Source organism: Phaethon lepturus, unplaced genomic scaffold (genome assembly GCF_000687285.1).
Source record: "Phaethon lepturus isolate BGI_N335 unplaced genomic scaffold, ASM68728v1 scaffold42933, whole genome shotgun sequence".
Classification (NCBI taxonomy): domain Eukaryota; kingdom Metazoa; phylum Chordata; class Aves; order Phaethontiformes; family Phaethontidae; genus Phaethon; species Phaethon lepturus.
In genome coordinates this window covers 1-16,074 of record NW_010530617.1, presented here as the reverse complement: position 1 = coordinate 16,074, position 16,074 = coordinate 1, and the positions used below count along the sequence as shown (strand labels likewise).

Here is a 16,074-nt window from a genome sequence, read left to right as displayed (position 1 = left end):
TTGCTTGGAAGTCCTCGTCATTCCCCAAGTTACCCAGGTATTTGGGCTCTGCCTCTTGGAGGAGAACTTGCTAGCAAAGCAGCTAACGACAGCGTGTTGGTTCAGGCAGTGCCTTCTAGCTATTTCCTGGGAGCTTCAGTCTGGAGCTGTTCAAGAAGGACATTGACATCAACGTAAGTCTGAAATTCCTCCCTGTTTCTCCGCTGCGGTTTGCCTCACCTGGAGAGTGTGTTTGGCTATCACCCAGCTACAGGGCCCGATCCTTGGAATGACTGCTTTGACCCAACTCTTCGGACCCATCCACGGTTGGCAAGGGTGAGCATGGTGAGCTGCTGGAGCTTTATGAATGTTCCTGTGTTTGAAGCACCAAGAAAGATTGACAAACTTTCAGTTAGCTGACTTTTAATGTAAAAATGTGCTTTTCTTCAAAAAATTTTGTCGGGAACCCAAGGAGTGATTACTCCAGGGCTCTTGCTGAAATACCAACATTTCTGGAGGTCAACATCTGCATATTGGTCTCAGCATCTTCCAGTATCCGAACAGATGTGTCCCTTTCTGTTGTGTAATTCCTTTGTGGATGTACAGGGTTTTTTTCTGTTATCACTCAAAGGCTTTTTGTCCATACTGATTTTATGCGGTCCTGCTTTACATTCAAAGGCAATCCTGGACCTCAGTGTCTCGGTATGGAAAGGGTCAACAGCACCCACTCTACTGCCCAGTTCCTCCTAAGCATTGGCTTGTCCAGTGTTCAGTGTGAATATTGTCTTAAAATGTTAAATTAACTGTTTACAGCCAGTCCAGCATACAGGATCATGACTGTTCAGGCTGTGACTTCAGTGTCATGCTCCAGGCCATGGTGAGAACCCAAAATCAAGAGCCTGTCCCTTGGTACTCCTCATGGAGGGCTCACCTGGAGTTCTGCGCAGTGTATTAATTGGGGTGTGCTGTGTTCAAAACTACGGCAGTAAACCTGCCCCAGTCTTTAAGCTGGCTTGGGAGTTGTTTTTTTTTTTTTTAACTCCTGTCTTCCTCTTCAAATTGGAATTTCATTTTTTACATGGATGTTTTATGCTTGCTTTGTCTTTGTATTTGTTTAAAAAAATGCAGAACAAGTGAGTATTATTGGAGCTATGTTAGCACTTCATCACTGCAGGTGACTTCACATTTCAAATAAAGGAGGAGATGGTAGTTTGAGCTTATTTCTGGGTCAGGAAAAAGAAAGATATGAACAGAGCTGCTCTTGGCCTGAGCAGTTTGTGTCTGTCAGAGAATGAGACTGGGAGGACCCTGAAGAGTTGCAAGAAGATGTGGCAACAAGCTAGGAAGCGAGGAGTGCGAGGAGAGAATGTTTGTATTCTTTCTTGAAGAACAACTGTTTCATTTGCAAAGCTTGAGACCAAGGACAGTGTGAAAGAAGGAATTGTTCCTTGCCTGGATGAATGCAAAGATGACAGAGAAGAATTACAAATCTCTAGCCCAGGAGCTGCTTGAGCAAACAACCTAATCTCTTCTCCCTGGGTATCGAGTGCAGTTTAAATGCTACAGTGTGTGAACAAAGAGTTGACCAAAAGCTTACAGATGGGTTTGCAGCACAGCTTTGCCCAACCAGCTGCAGGTGGCTGGGGTAGAAGGTACTAGGAGATAGGTGAGATGATCAGACAACCAAAATGAGGGCAGAGTGGTGCTTATGTTGGGTTAGAGCTGGTCTGTCCCCCAGATACCAGAACAAAGAGTGTTTAATTCAGCAGGTCTACACATTACCATCCTATTCTTGTTACCTGGTGTTTTCCCCCATCCTCTCTTCTATTCTGCTTTATCAGAAACTTAACTTTTTTTTTTTCCCTCCCTCCGAGAGAGAGGCAGGATTTAGAATCAGGATCCGTGCTCGCTGTAGCTCTCCAGTGCCAGCATAATGGATCCGTGACCTGATTTAAACTTGAGAGCTGCCACAACGTAAATATTTCATGGAACTACAGCTTCCCTTTTGAAGTCTGTTTCAGTTTTTTAAGCTAAATCATCATGTCTTTCAAATTCCTGAAAGACACTTGTTAGCATGGAGTTGTTTATGCAGTTCCCGCTGCTTCTTCTAGAGGTTTTTCTGACTTTGGGCATCATTTCAGCCTTGCGTTGTATTTATGCAAAATCTGAGCAGTACAAGTAAACACGAAATTATATTTGTGTCATAATACATTGAAAGAAAGGGAGTTAAATCCATATGTCAGCTCTTATCCCAGATGGGAACCATGCTGTCACTCAAATCGTGATCGTTCCTTGTTTGGGCAGAGATGGTACATCAGTGCTCCTGCAGCATCTTGCTTGGAGTGGCCGGATGAAGGTGGTGAAGGTAGGGAGTTTGCTGAGTGGTAAACAGTGGCTGCTCTGTGTGGTTTTGGTGCCAGAAGGAGCTTTTTAAATGGATTGAGTCAATGTCCCAGACCTAAATTTCTTACCCATTTTTCTAAACATGGACCTTTGTCAGAAGAAGTAGCTGCTGTTTGCTGAAGTTGATTTCTGCTTGTTGCAGCAAGGCGCGATTCCCACGTGGGTAGTGTTTGTAGGGCTTTACAGGCTGCGGGATGGTGCTACAACAGAGGAAAGAAGGTTTTATTTTAAGTCCTGAAAAAAATCAACATTAAGATGTGGAAGCAGCTTAACCTGGTACACAAACAAGGGTTGCGGGAGCCCTTTGGGGCAGAGCCCAAGCGATTCGGCCAAGCCAGCAGAAGTATGTAGGAACACTTGAGCCATTTGGCAGTGAAATAACTGGAAACCCGAGTTTTCTATCCCTGCTCCGTGCCCATTCTTTGCTGGGGATGTGTTCCACACCCAGATGTTTGGGTTCCTCCTACTGAAAGGAAAGGGAAGAGTTTGGAAGCTGGATTCTGCGTCCACTTGCAGTCATCGTCTGAAACACTTAACTTGGCTTTTGGGGTGGGTGTGCTTTACTTCTGCACAGGTTGAGGTGCCAAGTGTGGTGTGTTATAATTCCTTTAATATCGTTGTTATATAAACTCTTATTTATGGGAGAAGGGGGTAGTGTTTTGAGGTGCCGTCTGTCTTGAACTTGAGATTAAAGTAGGCAGCTGGAAGACACTGCTTACCTCTAGCTGCTGCTATCAGATGCAGTCTTTAAAGTGTGAGGCATCTTCTACCCTGATGTCGTAAGTCTTGAAACCACAGGATTTTTTTTAACAATTCAATTTGCAAGTCAGAACAAAGAAAGCACTGTCAGATCTAGAAGTCTGAAATGTGGACAAAGCCAAGATGAGTTTTCTCATTCTAGACCTTGTATCTGAGCTGTTTTCTTTTCTAGGAGACCAGAGGTGCCAGCTGATGAATTAACTGCTGTATTGATAAAAAGCTTGAAGTATTAGCTGTGTCTGCAGCAGTCTCTGCCCCTGAATGGCTTACAAATGTAGATTAATGTTGCAACTTCAAGTTCATAGAAAATCTTTGTCGAGAGACGTTAAAAGAAAATTAATCTTAAAGCAAATGTTGAGCTTAAGTTTTGTGTTTAGTATTTATTCAAAAAATCCTTGCAGCTTTTAAAAACCACTTCATCAGATGTGGGTGCTCGGTTGTGCTGATGGGCAGTTCTTTTCAAGATAATACTGAACCACAAATCCTTTGCGGTATGGTTGCACTGTAAGCAGAGGGTTTTGCTGATTTTTGAGGGAATGGCCGAGGACCCTAGAGTCAGAATGTTGCCTGCGTATTTTAAAGGTTATATAGCTATATATAGCTAAGGCTGGGTTTTCTTTGAAACTAGTCAGATGAGTCCCTGTTCAGTAAATTCCAGACTCCTCTTGTTTAAAAAAAAAGTAATATCTTTGGCTGTTTTCTGCTATTTACCAGTGTGTCTCTTTGCAGGATTCATGAATAAAATTTTCCATCCCAACATTGACGAAGCGTAAGTAAATCCCTAGTGTGTGGTTTTTCTAAGGAGTTTGTCTAATTGTAATTGTATTTTGGCTTCACAGTAACACGCTGATCAGTTGAATGATGCTTTCATCAATCTAACAGTCCAGAGTGGGGAATTTGATAGAAGTAGATGTTAACTTTCAGGAGCGGGTCAGGCTGGGGGCGAGACCGGAGAACTGCATGCTGCAGACTCTCTTGGAGATGTGGTATTTGTATTGCAACATGCTTCATTTACAGAAAATGCAAGGTTGCCTGTCCCCCTCCTCATTGGCATCATGCTGGCTTCCTAGAAACAAGGAGCAGCGTTGGCTAAGCCATAGCTCCCTCTTTAGCTGCAGTTCACTTCTATACTAAAATTCTTCAAAACATAAGATGTTTTGCCACATTTCTTTCAGCTAAGGTTTGTTAAGGGGAGCCACCTGTGCTTCGGTCTCTCCAGCAGAGCCCCACATGGACCAACTAATTCAGTAATGGCTCCAATTTACTTTCTTTTCTGCAGAGTCTGAAAATTCATGCAGTTAAAGGCTGCCCCTCTATTAACCACAAGACAGGAGTAAATCATGGCTCATCTGAAACAGTGGGGCAGAGGCAGGGCAGGGGAAGGGAGGGGGTAGATTATATTAAATCCCCAGAGTATTTTTGAGTGTGACTGTGTTTAATTCCATCGTTTCCATATGTTTCAGGTCAGGAACTGTATGTCTAGATGTAATCAATCAGACTTGGACAGCTCTCTACGGTGAGTTTGGCATTTCCCCGAAAGCTGATCACGTGGCCATCCTCATTTGGTGTGTTAACACAACACAGCTTGCTGGATACAGATGATCTAAGGCTGACTCTTTGCTTTTTACTGAAGTTTTAGATTCCTCACTAAGCCAAGATGACGTGAAAAGTAAGATTTTCATGTGAGAATACTTTTGTAACCTGTTTTTATGCCAGAGAGATGAAAATATTCCATAAACCTTAGAAAAAATCGCTCATTTCATTGCTTGGCAGTGTCTGGTAACTGCACAATAGCACCCCGTCATGATTCAGCATTGAAAGAGAGGAGTGACTGTATCTAAGGTGAAACACTGTTCCAGCTACCCCATCCACATTTTGTATGTGCATTCGATCTGGTATTCCTTGTACACAAGGCTATGATCCCACTTCTACAGAAGATGGCACCAGAAACCGTTCCTGTTTGTCATGGCAGCATCATTTCATTGCAAGCTAGGAGGTGGTAGTGCATCTGATGACCGCACTACTTGCTGCGGAATGTTTTGGGTTTTCCATTAGACTGTGTCTGGTTATCACTGCCCTTTTTAGAGCTCTAAAAAGGTTAGCTGATACCTGAAGACCCATTAAAATAGCATTTAGGGAAAGCTGAAATTGCTAAAAGGAATACAGTTGAGTATCTAGTCTAGGTTGTCTGCTTTTTTTAAAATGTGAACTTCTTCAGATGTTCCAGTTGTCCTGTGTAGAAGAGTATTCAGGGGAACGTGCACATCAAATCCTTCACGTTCTTCGATGAAAAACTGATTTTACCTATGTAAGTTAAAGCTTTGAAGCAGTTGCTAGACAGACAAGCTACTTCACCTTCCTCACAAGCACAATTTGTAAGGAAATACCAGATTTGGTGAATCCTGGGTGGGAAATCGTTATAGCAGCTTGTTGAACTTTACTCCTCATCAGAATGCCTGAAGTCCTCACGTAGTAGTTGCATACACTTCACATGGTTCTGTTGTGAAGGATCAGCTTAGCCATGATCCAGGTGGTGGTGCTAATGGAGGAAGAGGATGCTCTTGTGTCTTGGGAGGACCGGATGCGAGGCGGAGGAAGGAAAGCAGTGTTAGCAAACCAAGCCCTCTCTGGGGATGAACCTGCACGGTTCAGTCGGCAGCAGAATCACCCACAGTGCAGCATGTGCTGCTGTTCCAGCCCTTAAATGCCACCTGCAGGTTGTGGGGATGGCTGGGCAAAAGAAAATCACTCCAGTGTAACTGTGGGGCTGGTTTTGTGCTCTGGCAGTCTGGGCTGTGCTTTGGAAGCTGTGCATGGGTAGTCTCCCTGTTCTGCAGCATGTTCTCGCAGACGGTCACAGTGGGGTTTCTGCGCTATTTCCGAACAATTTCATAGGAGGGTTTTCTGTGAGAGGTTTCCTAATGAGTGCTGCTGTATTTTTGTCATCGCTGTTGCTCATAAAGGTAGAAAAAACAACTGCAGTATTTACTATGTTTGCAATGTATTAATATCCGCAAATGTGCAAAGATCTTCTGCATTTTTCCTTGTGATGTCAGGGATAGGTGTAAGGCAGCTTGAAGGCATCAGGTGTGTATTCTGTACAGAGCATCTTCCACAGTAACTGGTGAAACTTAGAAGTTTGGCCTTAGAAGGTGCATCGCTTGACAGTCATCTTGCTGCAAACATCCCTTGCCTTGCTGCAGGATGCCTTCGAGCTGCAGGGAGGACGCTGGGGTGACTGCATTCGTTCTGCCCCTTCACTTGTGGGCACTCTAGTGTTTGTGACTTCCATCACCTCTTCCAGGGCTTTGCCTCCTTGTCTGAAGTTAGGAGGTGGCCCACTTCTGAACGTGCAATGAAAAGGGGGAAACAATATGCCCTGGTGCCTCTCAGCACAGCTGTGTTGTTTGGAGTGTCACCCCTTTAAACCAGAGCCCTCCTGCGCTGGCAGAGGAAATGGGTCAGATAATTCAAGAAGCAACTAAGGTGGAAGAGACCCAGAATAGCTACCAATAAATTCATGAGAACCTTGTGGCTAAATTCCCTCTCCTTCCCTAATGAAGTATCAAGTCCTTAGCGCTGTGGTTAGACTTCCCATGCACGTTCAACTAGTTAAACCAATGCCACTTTTGGAGGTTTGAAAGAAGGGGGAAATTACTGAGGTCTCTTAAAGCAAAAAAGAAAAGTCCTTGCAGTGTCTTTGTGAGCCACAGTGGCCTTCCAGGGCTGTGCTTGCTCCGCCTACATGAGAGTTGAGTTGTCTAACAGCCACAAAGAAATATTTGATCTAAGCCTGCTCCATGGAGAGACTTGACCCAACTTCTTGCTGATAGCGTCTGAATGCAATCCCTAGAAGGATTAATTGGTTTACCAAGGACAAGCCACTACCATGGTAAAAAGTATTCTTACAGAGCATTCTCACTATGTTTTTGTGGTCCTTTTTGGGATTAGGATCCTTCTTCCAGTTGCTGTTGTACTTATCCTAGAAGCAGCTGGTGGCACCTGGCTGCTCAGTGTGCCAGCCACGGCAAACTTGGTCAGGGTACCATGAGTGCTGTAAAGGGCTTTGTCGCTGTCCTCTGCCACTATTGGAAAGGGCAACAGCTGCTATAGTAGAAAGAGATTTTAGGGTAAAACCACATAATTTCTTAGTGGTGTCCCTGTATAGCAGACGCCAGCCAATCGCTATCCATAGCAATCGATGTCATTACTTTTTGCAGTTTGGTGATGGAGTATCAGCTATAATGAACTCTACACTCCTGAGTACATAAAGCCATGGCCTTTCCTCCTGCTCAGCAGGATTTGTGCTGAATGGGCGACTGAAGTAGTCATAGCGTAGTGTCTGCATGTCCCAGACGTGTTGATGCAGGAGGGAAGAACTGACAAAAACTCGAGTCTCCTTTGATCCTCTTGAGCAAGATCTGAAAGCACATTCTGAAAGCATGCCCGTTGGTAGATTTGCAGAGGTGGTAACGCCGGGCGGTGGCAATGATCTGCCCGGATCTACTGCGCAGCTCCTCTGAGGCCGTATCTTCGCTGCGATGGAGTTAGAGCCTGGGTTTCTGTGGCTGCAGCCCAGAGCCAGGGTAACTGTTTGCACAGGGAGAGCGCTTGGAGATATCCCTCCACCTGCCCATCCATTTTGATGAATTTTGTAGAAAGTTAAGGGCTCTGATGTCCCTGCCCTCCATCAGATCTAGTTGAATTTAGTGCTCCATGAGGCTTGGTGATGGCTGGGCTCGGGAATAGTCACACAGCCTTGTTCCTGTAAGAGGCAGGTTGAGATGGTTAACTGCTCTCGTGGTGGATCCTAGGGAGCGTTGGGCTTCCCTTCTGACAGCTCCACTTCGATCCGCGCTAGAGGGGACTGGCGATGCTCATCCACGGGCAGGATTTCTCTGCCACCAGGAAAGAGACGCTCCCTTTAAATAGGGAGGAAAGGGGGGGGTCCTGATAAAAGATGTGTAGAACGTTCAGAAACAAAACCCAACAGAAAACCCCACATAATGAAAGCCTGTCTGTCTGTATCGGCAGCTCTGGGGTGGCTAAAGGGAAACCTGGCACACAGCCCTGCACTGGGGGTTTAATCTCTGCTCTGCGTGGGTGCGCCTGGTCCTTCTGAAGCCCCTGAGGAGAAATGATGACGCAGGGCTTGTTCTTGAACACCCTCACTGCTGAAGTGTGGTACTTGTCGTCTTAGGGATGTGGGAAGAGGGTTTTGTGTATCCACAATTACTCATCTCCACCAGAAGTATGTTTCCTGTTGTGGATTATTTAGTGACAGATGCCAACTGGCACCAAGGTGTTAATGGGAGCTCTTCACATTCTGCGGGTTGTTTTGAGTTGGAGGAGGGCCTTGTTGGTTGCTCTTTCTATTAACACAATTATCTAAAGCACTCTGGAAGATGCTTTGTGCTTGAGATACATCAATTTAGTCATGGAGCATAAGACATTTAGAGACAGTAATAGAAGGCAGAAGTAGGAGAAGAATTCAGTGAGGGGTGAAGCACAGCGCTGTTTGATTTTTTCTTTTTTCCTTTTTTTTTAAGCAAGGCCTGAGCCTCAATGGGAAACAACACAATTGTGTCCTTCCTCTTCTTTGCTTTACCCACAGATACCTTTATCTACATTGTTGGGATGTCAAGTAGTTTGTGCAGTTAGCTGAGGAGCTGCAGCAGCTCTTTTATCAGCCATGTATGCACTTTCCCCGATGCAGTTCCCTTCATTTTAACTTGTGCCCAAGTTTTCAGTACATTCCTTTCCAACCTTAATGATTCTGTGATTTACCCTTGAAGCTTTTTGCTGCTGTTTCAGTGTCAGTGCTTGCGGGATGATTAATCAGACTTATTCTGGGTCTCTGGACATGAACAACTGTGTCTTTCACTTGCAGATCTTACCAATATATTTGAATCGTTCCTGCCCCAGCTGCTGGCCTATCCTAACCCTATAGATCCTCTAAATGGTGACGCTGCAGCCATGTACCTCCACCGACCAGAAGAGTACAAACAGAAAATTAAAGGTAAGGGCGTAAATAACATATTGGGGAATGAGTGGTGCTACTGTGATTCCACCCTGGGGGAATGAGGACTGTCTTTGCTGCACGTTTGTGTGTCAGTGCCCATTCCTTCCCGTTACAGGGGCCCCATCCATTTTAAATTGGGGTAGTCTGAAGTAAGGGGTGGATGAACTGCTGCTGTGGTGTATGCAGCGTGTGGGGCAGGGGTTTTAAATCAATTAGCAGACCCTAAAGCAGGGAAGGCCATAAGCAAACTGGGTTAGGATTCAACACGATTTTGAGAGATCAGAGAAACCGTTCAGAAGAAAAGGTGTGCAACCGCAGAAGGGACAAGGAAAAGTGCTAAACTGAAATGGGAGCATCCAGTTGCACAATTAGTGGACAGAAAGTGGCTTGTTAGCAGTTCTGTGGAAAGTGATCTGAGAGCAGCAGTCAAGGAACTGGTGATGCTGTTGTGGAAAGTACTTTTGTGCTGTGACAGAGCAGGAATTTTCAGTAAATGCCAAGTAATCTTTCCTTGCTACTTCCTAGTTAAGCCGAGGCTTACCAGTGCTGTGCCCAGTTCAGGGATTGCTATGTCTGAAAGCTGCAGACCAGTTAGTAATGTCTCGAAGGGTCTTAAAAGGGCAGATCGTCTTGAAGATGTGTCTTAAGAGATTGAAAGAATTGGAGTTTAATCTAGAGGACCAAATGGGGTTATGAGCTTTGACATGTCAAAGGTGCCTTCAGAGAGGAAGGGAATGATTTGTCCTGTGATCAGTGTGAGCAGGATGTGGTCACAGGCATGTAACGTGGCTGGGGGAGCCCAGGGTAAGTATTAACTGGCTAGTGAGGGTGGGTGAGCACTGGCAGAGCCAGTGAGGGTGCTGGGGTGTCTGCTCTTGGAAAGGTTGGAAGGCCCATGTTACACAAGGCTGAGGAATAGTCACTTCCTCAAGTACTTCCTTGGGATCAGGAAAGGCTTCTAGTAAGGAGACTCAAATACTTTGGATAAGACTGGCAATAGGAGGACTAGCAAGCTAGTATGTGAGATAAAAATGGAATTAGTTTTGCAAATATAAGAAATAAGATAAAAAATAATAATTGTGCTTTAAGTTTGTGCTCTGCCTTCCCTAGAATCAGCTGCATGCAGACAGGAGCAGGGCACCATTCCCTGATGTGACAAGCATATGGCAAAGCCATGGGCTCTATCTCTCCCTTGATCCAGTGAACACAATCAGCATTTAATCCAGTGGTGGCAAATTTGCAGCCTTTGGCCCAGATTTGGTCTTCAACTGAGTTTTTAAGAGCCCATGACCACCTGATTATTTTTTTTTTCTCTTTTGGTTACTGAATAACCGTAAGACTTGTTTGTCTATGGGAGCCCTGCCAGAAAGGTTTGCAGGGCCTGTTCAACAAGGAGAGCCACCATGAGTGGCACGATCTAATCGCCTTGCCGGCAGGATAGCAGCTTTCCTAATGGAGCATTGTGAAAGCTAGCTCTTGTTCAGAGAGCAGAGGTATCCCAGAAAGACATGGGATTTGGTGGTGGAGTCCTTCCACCAGCTCTGCAACGTCACTCCGGAGTGGTTAAACCTCGAGTCACTTTGTTCTGATGTGAAATGACTCTTCATCAGCTGCAATTTTTGTTTGAGGGCGGAACTACAAATGAGGCCAAGCAAAGCTGTGATTTAAATACTGAGTTATTCAGCCCACTTTGCTTGACTCCTCTGACAGCTGCATGACAGGATCGTAAGAACTACCCTGCAGATCTGGCCTGCTCGATATCCTGAAGTCCATTGCCCTTTTATTCACATGAGCAAGCTTCCAGGCAAAATGGTTTGCTAGATAAAATCTCTGAGGCCAACACAGAGGACAGTGTGTGTGTCCTCTATGCTTTAGTGAAACAGGGACAAAAAAAATACACCCTGGGAAAAAAAGCAAATAATCTGATGCTTATTTGAAGTACCAACAGCAGGTGCCTCAAGGAAGATCTGAGGACATCCCTCAGGGAGGCTAAATGGGATAGTCTGCTCCCTTGTTTCCATCCTGACAGCCAGGTACAGGATGTGAAGATGATCTGGAAGGAGTTTTAAGTGCTTGCAACATGTCTCATGTTCCATATACCCAAGAGTCCTGCCTCTGCTGTCTGTTTCCAGGCTTGCGTGACAAGTATAAGATAGAGCTAAACACTGTCATTCCTCATATTGTAACATTTTTAAAAATAGCCTTGGACATGTTAAAATTGATGCAATGGATTGTAGCAGCTTCTCTGCTCTGGGAAACTCAGTAGTGCAAATAAATAATGCATTGCTGCTTTTCTTCATTTTTTAGTTACGAGCGCATAGAACAGTTGTTTCACATAGTGGTAGAGAAGAGATGGGCGTAGGCTTAGAGATGTGGCCCAAGATTTGTAGTTCCTGTGATTCTTGGTATGAGACCCAAACCAGTAAGGATTTATTGTGAAACTTGTAAATGTCCATTAGTATTACTGGTATGCAGCTGGAAAGTGTGATTCTTAGCATTAGGGCTTTTGGTTAGAGTAGTTCATGGACACAGAGCCACGTGCTCCTTTAAGATCTCCCTGACAGTCCTTGGCAAGATGGCTTGCCTGATCCCTGGCAGGACACCAGAGGATGGGCTTCAGATATGCAAAAATGGCTCAACATTTGCTTGTGTTGAGCTGCTGGGAATTGGTGCTTAACTCCCGTGCATGCTGCTTTTCCTTCTCTTTGGTAGATCTAATATGAAAACTTCTTTTGGGAGGCTGGTGATGGCGAGTAACAGCAGCTGAAGGGTACTGAGGGGGCAGGCTGAGTGTTTGCTGGGAGCAGAGGACATCTCTGGGAGCAGTTCTCCTATTCCATGTGTCAGCTCTGAAGTTTCAGTAGAGTCCTTTGAAAGACCAGTATGGCTCACAGGCACGTACCAGCTCCGGGGCGCAACCACAGCTTGTTCTTGTTGCTCCAGGGTTTCAAAACAGATAAATCAAAGTGGTGTTTCCCTGGTAGCATCAAGGTTTTCCCTTCTTGATGTGAACAGGCTTCTGTGGAAGACTGTTGGTCAGTATTATTTAGATGTTGCCATTTTATTCCTTTAAGAGACCAAAGATCCAAGTTCAATACCACATTCAGCACAGAAGCTCCCTGGAAGTTTGACCTTTCCCAGATTAAACCTTTAGAAGAACCCAGCCTGGAGGCTTGGTAGCTTTCCTGCCATGGTCACTGGCTCGTGGCTGCTGTGTTTGGGGCCTCTTGAGGCAGCTGCAGCAGTTGTTTAGGTGGGTTTGGAGAAAGCGTAGAGGAAATGTATTTCTTAAGGTGCCCAGTAAGGGGTTGCCTTTGTCATCCAAAGACATTCAAAGTCTTACAGCAAAGGAACCTGGGTTCCCTTTGCTGGGTTGTGCAAGGAATAACAACTTCTCTGGGTAAGCATCCCTTTTCCAGAGGGAGATGAATTCTTGGAAAGCTATGGGAAGGGAGTAGCTGCTCCAAGGATATGTCATGTCAGCAACCCATCTCCCTAGCTCTGCTTGTCATCTATTGCCTGCCCACCTTCCTGTGTAAATTCTCTGAAGACATGCTGCTTTTTTGGGTCCCTCCTTCAGTTAGTCCCTCTCATCTTTAAACCATTAGGTCTGTCGCACCCATTCTTCTCCCTTTGCAGTGTCCATCTCTTGGCAGGAGACCTGATCAGGCCTAGGCTCCACGATGACAGTGTCAAGCACCTTCCAGGAGGGGAGTTCTCAGCGGCCAGGACCTGCTGGAGCTCCATCCTCCTGCATGGAGCACAAAGGTGCTTTTCTGTTGACGCTACATGGGCTGCAAGCAGTCTGAGGGCGATCTGAGACCTTGAGCGCTCCGTGCTTCCCGGTGTTTACATAGCTGCCTTCACTACTTTATCGGTTCTTAACAAGTTCTTGTAAAACAGACTTGAACAGCTGCTTCTGTCATCTGAGTGAGCAGGTTAATAATGTACGTTAAACAGTTAGACTGAAGCTGCGTGCGTCATTAGATGGCGAAGCTGAAGCTCACTGGGTTCAGAGGCACCTTCCAGCCAGCTCTCACAGCTTTTCCAGCGTGGAGCCGGTCTGCCAAGGTCACCAGCTGCTCCATCCTGGGAACTCCTCCATGAAGTGTTGTTGGCTTCGGGTTTCTCTGTCCATACTACACTCCCGAACCCAGAGTGACATGTCTGGGCTCTGTGTCCTTATGTCAGCTCCAGACATGTGGAAAAAAACCATAATGATGCAGGGTATTTTCTGTTTGAATAGGCTGAAGGATGGAAGTGCAGAGGGAAGGAGGGGCGGCTTTTAAGAACAGCCCGGCTCTGCAAAGCAGTGTCTTTAAAACCTATGTGGTAGCTCTTGGTTATCTGGCATTAGATGGGTCCCCTTGCAGCTTTGTCAGTGCATCCACATACTGATACGGTATGGAATAAAAAGCAGTGATCTGTGCTCCTGGAGGAGAGATGCTCCTTGTGGACCTCATTCCCTGGGAGGAATTAAAGAACATACAGTTGGGACAGCTGCCGGGCTGGGACTGGGACGTGACATTCACATTCCTGTGCAGGGGCTCGTCTTTGAGCACAAAAGGATGGTGGTATTCCCTCTCAATCTTTTAATACTGCTGTTTGGAGGAGGCTTTGTTGTATTTTAGTACCTTCGTATCTGGAAAGGTAACGAGTTCACAGCTGAAATCCCCCAAGGGCAGCGTGAGCACACCACCCCTCTCCTCCCCGAAGCGCCTGACCCGCGGTGTGGAGGCTGTGCTGTCGGGATACTGAGGGTACATCACTTCATACTGTGAGGCCGCTTTGCCAGCATGAGGTTGGAAAAGAGGAGATAAATAAGAGGAAGACTTGAACTTGAGACTGAGCACCCCTTCTTTAGCCCAGTTTTGTGCCAAGCTTTCACCCCTGCTGCATTCTGCACACCTGCATGCGTGTAAGGAATAGGCTTTCTCTGCTCAAGGCAGCCTGCCTGCTGGGGACGCCAGCCCCTCCTCGGATCTCGGAGGGGACGCTGCGGGAGCCTCCTGCAGCCGTGAAGGAAGGAAGGTGGTTGCCAGACTCGATCTGACTTACCTGATCCACTTCATGTTGCCTTTTTGCCCTGTCCCTCTCCACAGAGATGACCGTGGAAGCCACACAAGCCACGGTTCGCAGCGGTTACTTTACTTGCCTGCAGGAATCCCAGTAAACCAGTTTTCCTGCTTGTTCTGGCTGAAGTTCAAGGTGTTGATCTGGGTGCCTAGAGCCAGTGTGATTTGGACCCCGCTGTGAGACGTGGTTTCGGTCGGTGACCTGCAGCGCGGTGGCCGTCCTCCCCGCAGAGGGCTCCCCGCTGGGTCCTTCTCAGCTAATCCTATGGCTGCTGTCTGATGTGAAGCAGGTTGCAAGAGTTGTGCTTTGACAACAGAGCCTGGGACAGACCCCTGTTTGTCTTAGGGCTTGGGGAGGGAGCTTTTGCTTTTTATTAAAAAAAAAATAATAAAAATGCAGCTATTCCTGCAGTAGTCTTCAGCTCTGCTTTCTCTGTCCATCCTTCTTTAAAATTTGGTTATGCAAAGTTTAGTCTGGAAGTTTAGTGTGGCACTCTGCTTGGCTTCAGTGATGGTTGTTCTGTGCTAAGGGTTCAAAGTCTCAGGGCTTCATAAAGTCAGGCTTTATAGTGGTATCTTTATGGCTTTTTAGGCTTGTTCTCGAGGTCACCACGGTAGCTCCTATTTTGACAGTAAGCCAAATCCTGCCCTATTAAGAGAGATACACCATACCGGGGAGGACTTGGGTCATTTCCAGGTACGAGTGTGCATGATGCTGACGTAGGAGCCTTGGGTTCGTACTTGTTTTCAAGGGTCTCGCATGTGTCTGAGGTCTCCATCAGCTGTTTTCACACGTTGTTGGACAATGCTGCCTTTGGTCTGAGAAATACAGTAATCTGTATGACTTATCAAACGGGATGTGACCCAACCAGCCGTTAGTCATAGTTCACCCATCCTCTGACTGTTGAATATATGCTGCTTATACGTCTTTTCTTTTCTGTCGCATACAGAATACATTCAGAAATATGCAACAGAAGAAGCACTAAAAGAACAGGAAGAAGGCACCGGGGACAGCTCGTCTGAGAGCTCCATGTCCGACTTCTCGGAAGATGAGGCTCAGGATATGGAATTGTAGTAGAAGAGGCAACCTGCTTTTCAGAGAGACTCTAATTTCCTAACCATGAGAAGCAGACTATAATATTCATATTTAAACAAAGCAATTTTTTTTATTACTAAACAAGGTTTTTATGAATAATAGCATTGAGATATATATATCACCCTTTAGATCTTGATTTTCTTGGTCATTTCTCGAACCCGAGGTGCATAGCATATTCCCACATTCCATTTTGGTAGCAATATGCAGCCCGAATGCATGCATTCAAATTCCATTTGGCCAAGTCAACTTGTGTGCTACTGAACTGTCAGCTAAAACAGCTGCCCTGGTAGGTAGGGAGTTAGCAAAGATGTTTGCTTTCTTATCGATGTTTCCAAAGACACCACCTTGGATGCTAACGTGGAACAGCGTTTTCTCAAAGTATAAAATCTGGGGGATAATATACTAACCGTGTAGATCAGACAGTGGAATAAAAGGTGCTCCTTCAGGTCAACCTTGCTGATCGTATCTTACGTGGAGTCACATTTAAAAAGGAAAAGTAAAATAAAAACAAACAATACAAATGCATGGAGCTATTCAGAGCATTGAAGCTTAAAAATTTTGACTTGGATTTTAAGTCCATTTTTATATGTGGACTCCTGCCTGCCCTTCTGAACTGTAGGGACTGACAACCACTGATCTATTTGCTTTTGGGACTTTTGAAAGCCTTCATCTGGATGTTACTCACTTTCTTGGTCTGGATTACGAGCTGTTCCCTTTTTGGGAGGAAAAAAAAAAAAAAA

At 45.6% G+C, this 16,074-nt stretch overlaps 1 protein-coding gene across 1 annotated transcript in view; it reads left to right on the top strand.

Annotated features, from left to right (window-relative positions):
• UBE2H (ubiquitin-conjugating enzyme E2H) overlaps positions 1–16,073 on the top strand; it is a gene marked incomplete at its 5' end in the record, with an annotated part of 24,208 nt that extends 8,135 nt beyond the window's left edge. The window contains 4 exons of the mRNA XM_010284307.1: positions 3,871–3,910; positions 4,605–4,657; positions 9,032–9,160; positions 15,189–16,073. Coding sequence (XP_010282609.1) covers positions 3,871–3,910; positions 4,605–4,657; positions 9,032–9,160; positions 15,189–15,313 — 347 coding nt within the window. The remainder of the gene's footprint in view (positions 1–3,870; positions 3,911–4,604; positions 4,658–9,031; positions 9,161–15,188) is intronic.
• Between the last annotated feature and the right edge of the window lies 1 nt (position 16,074).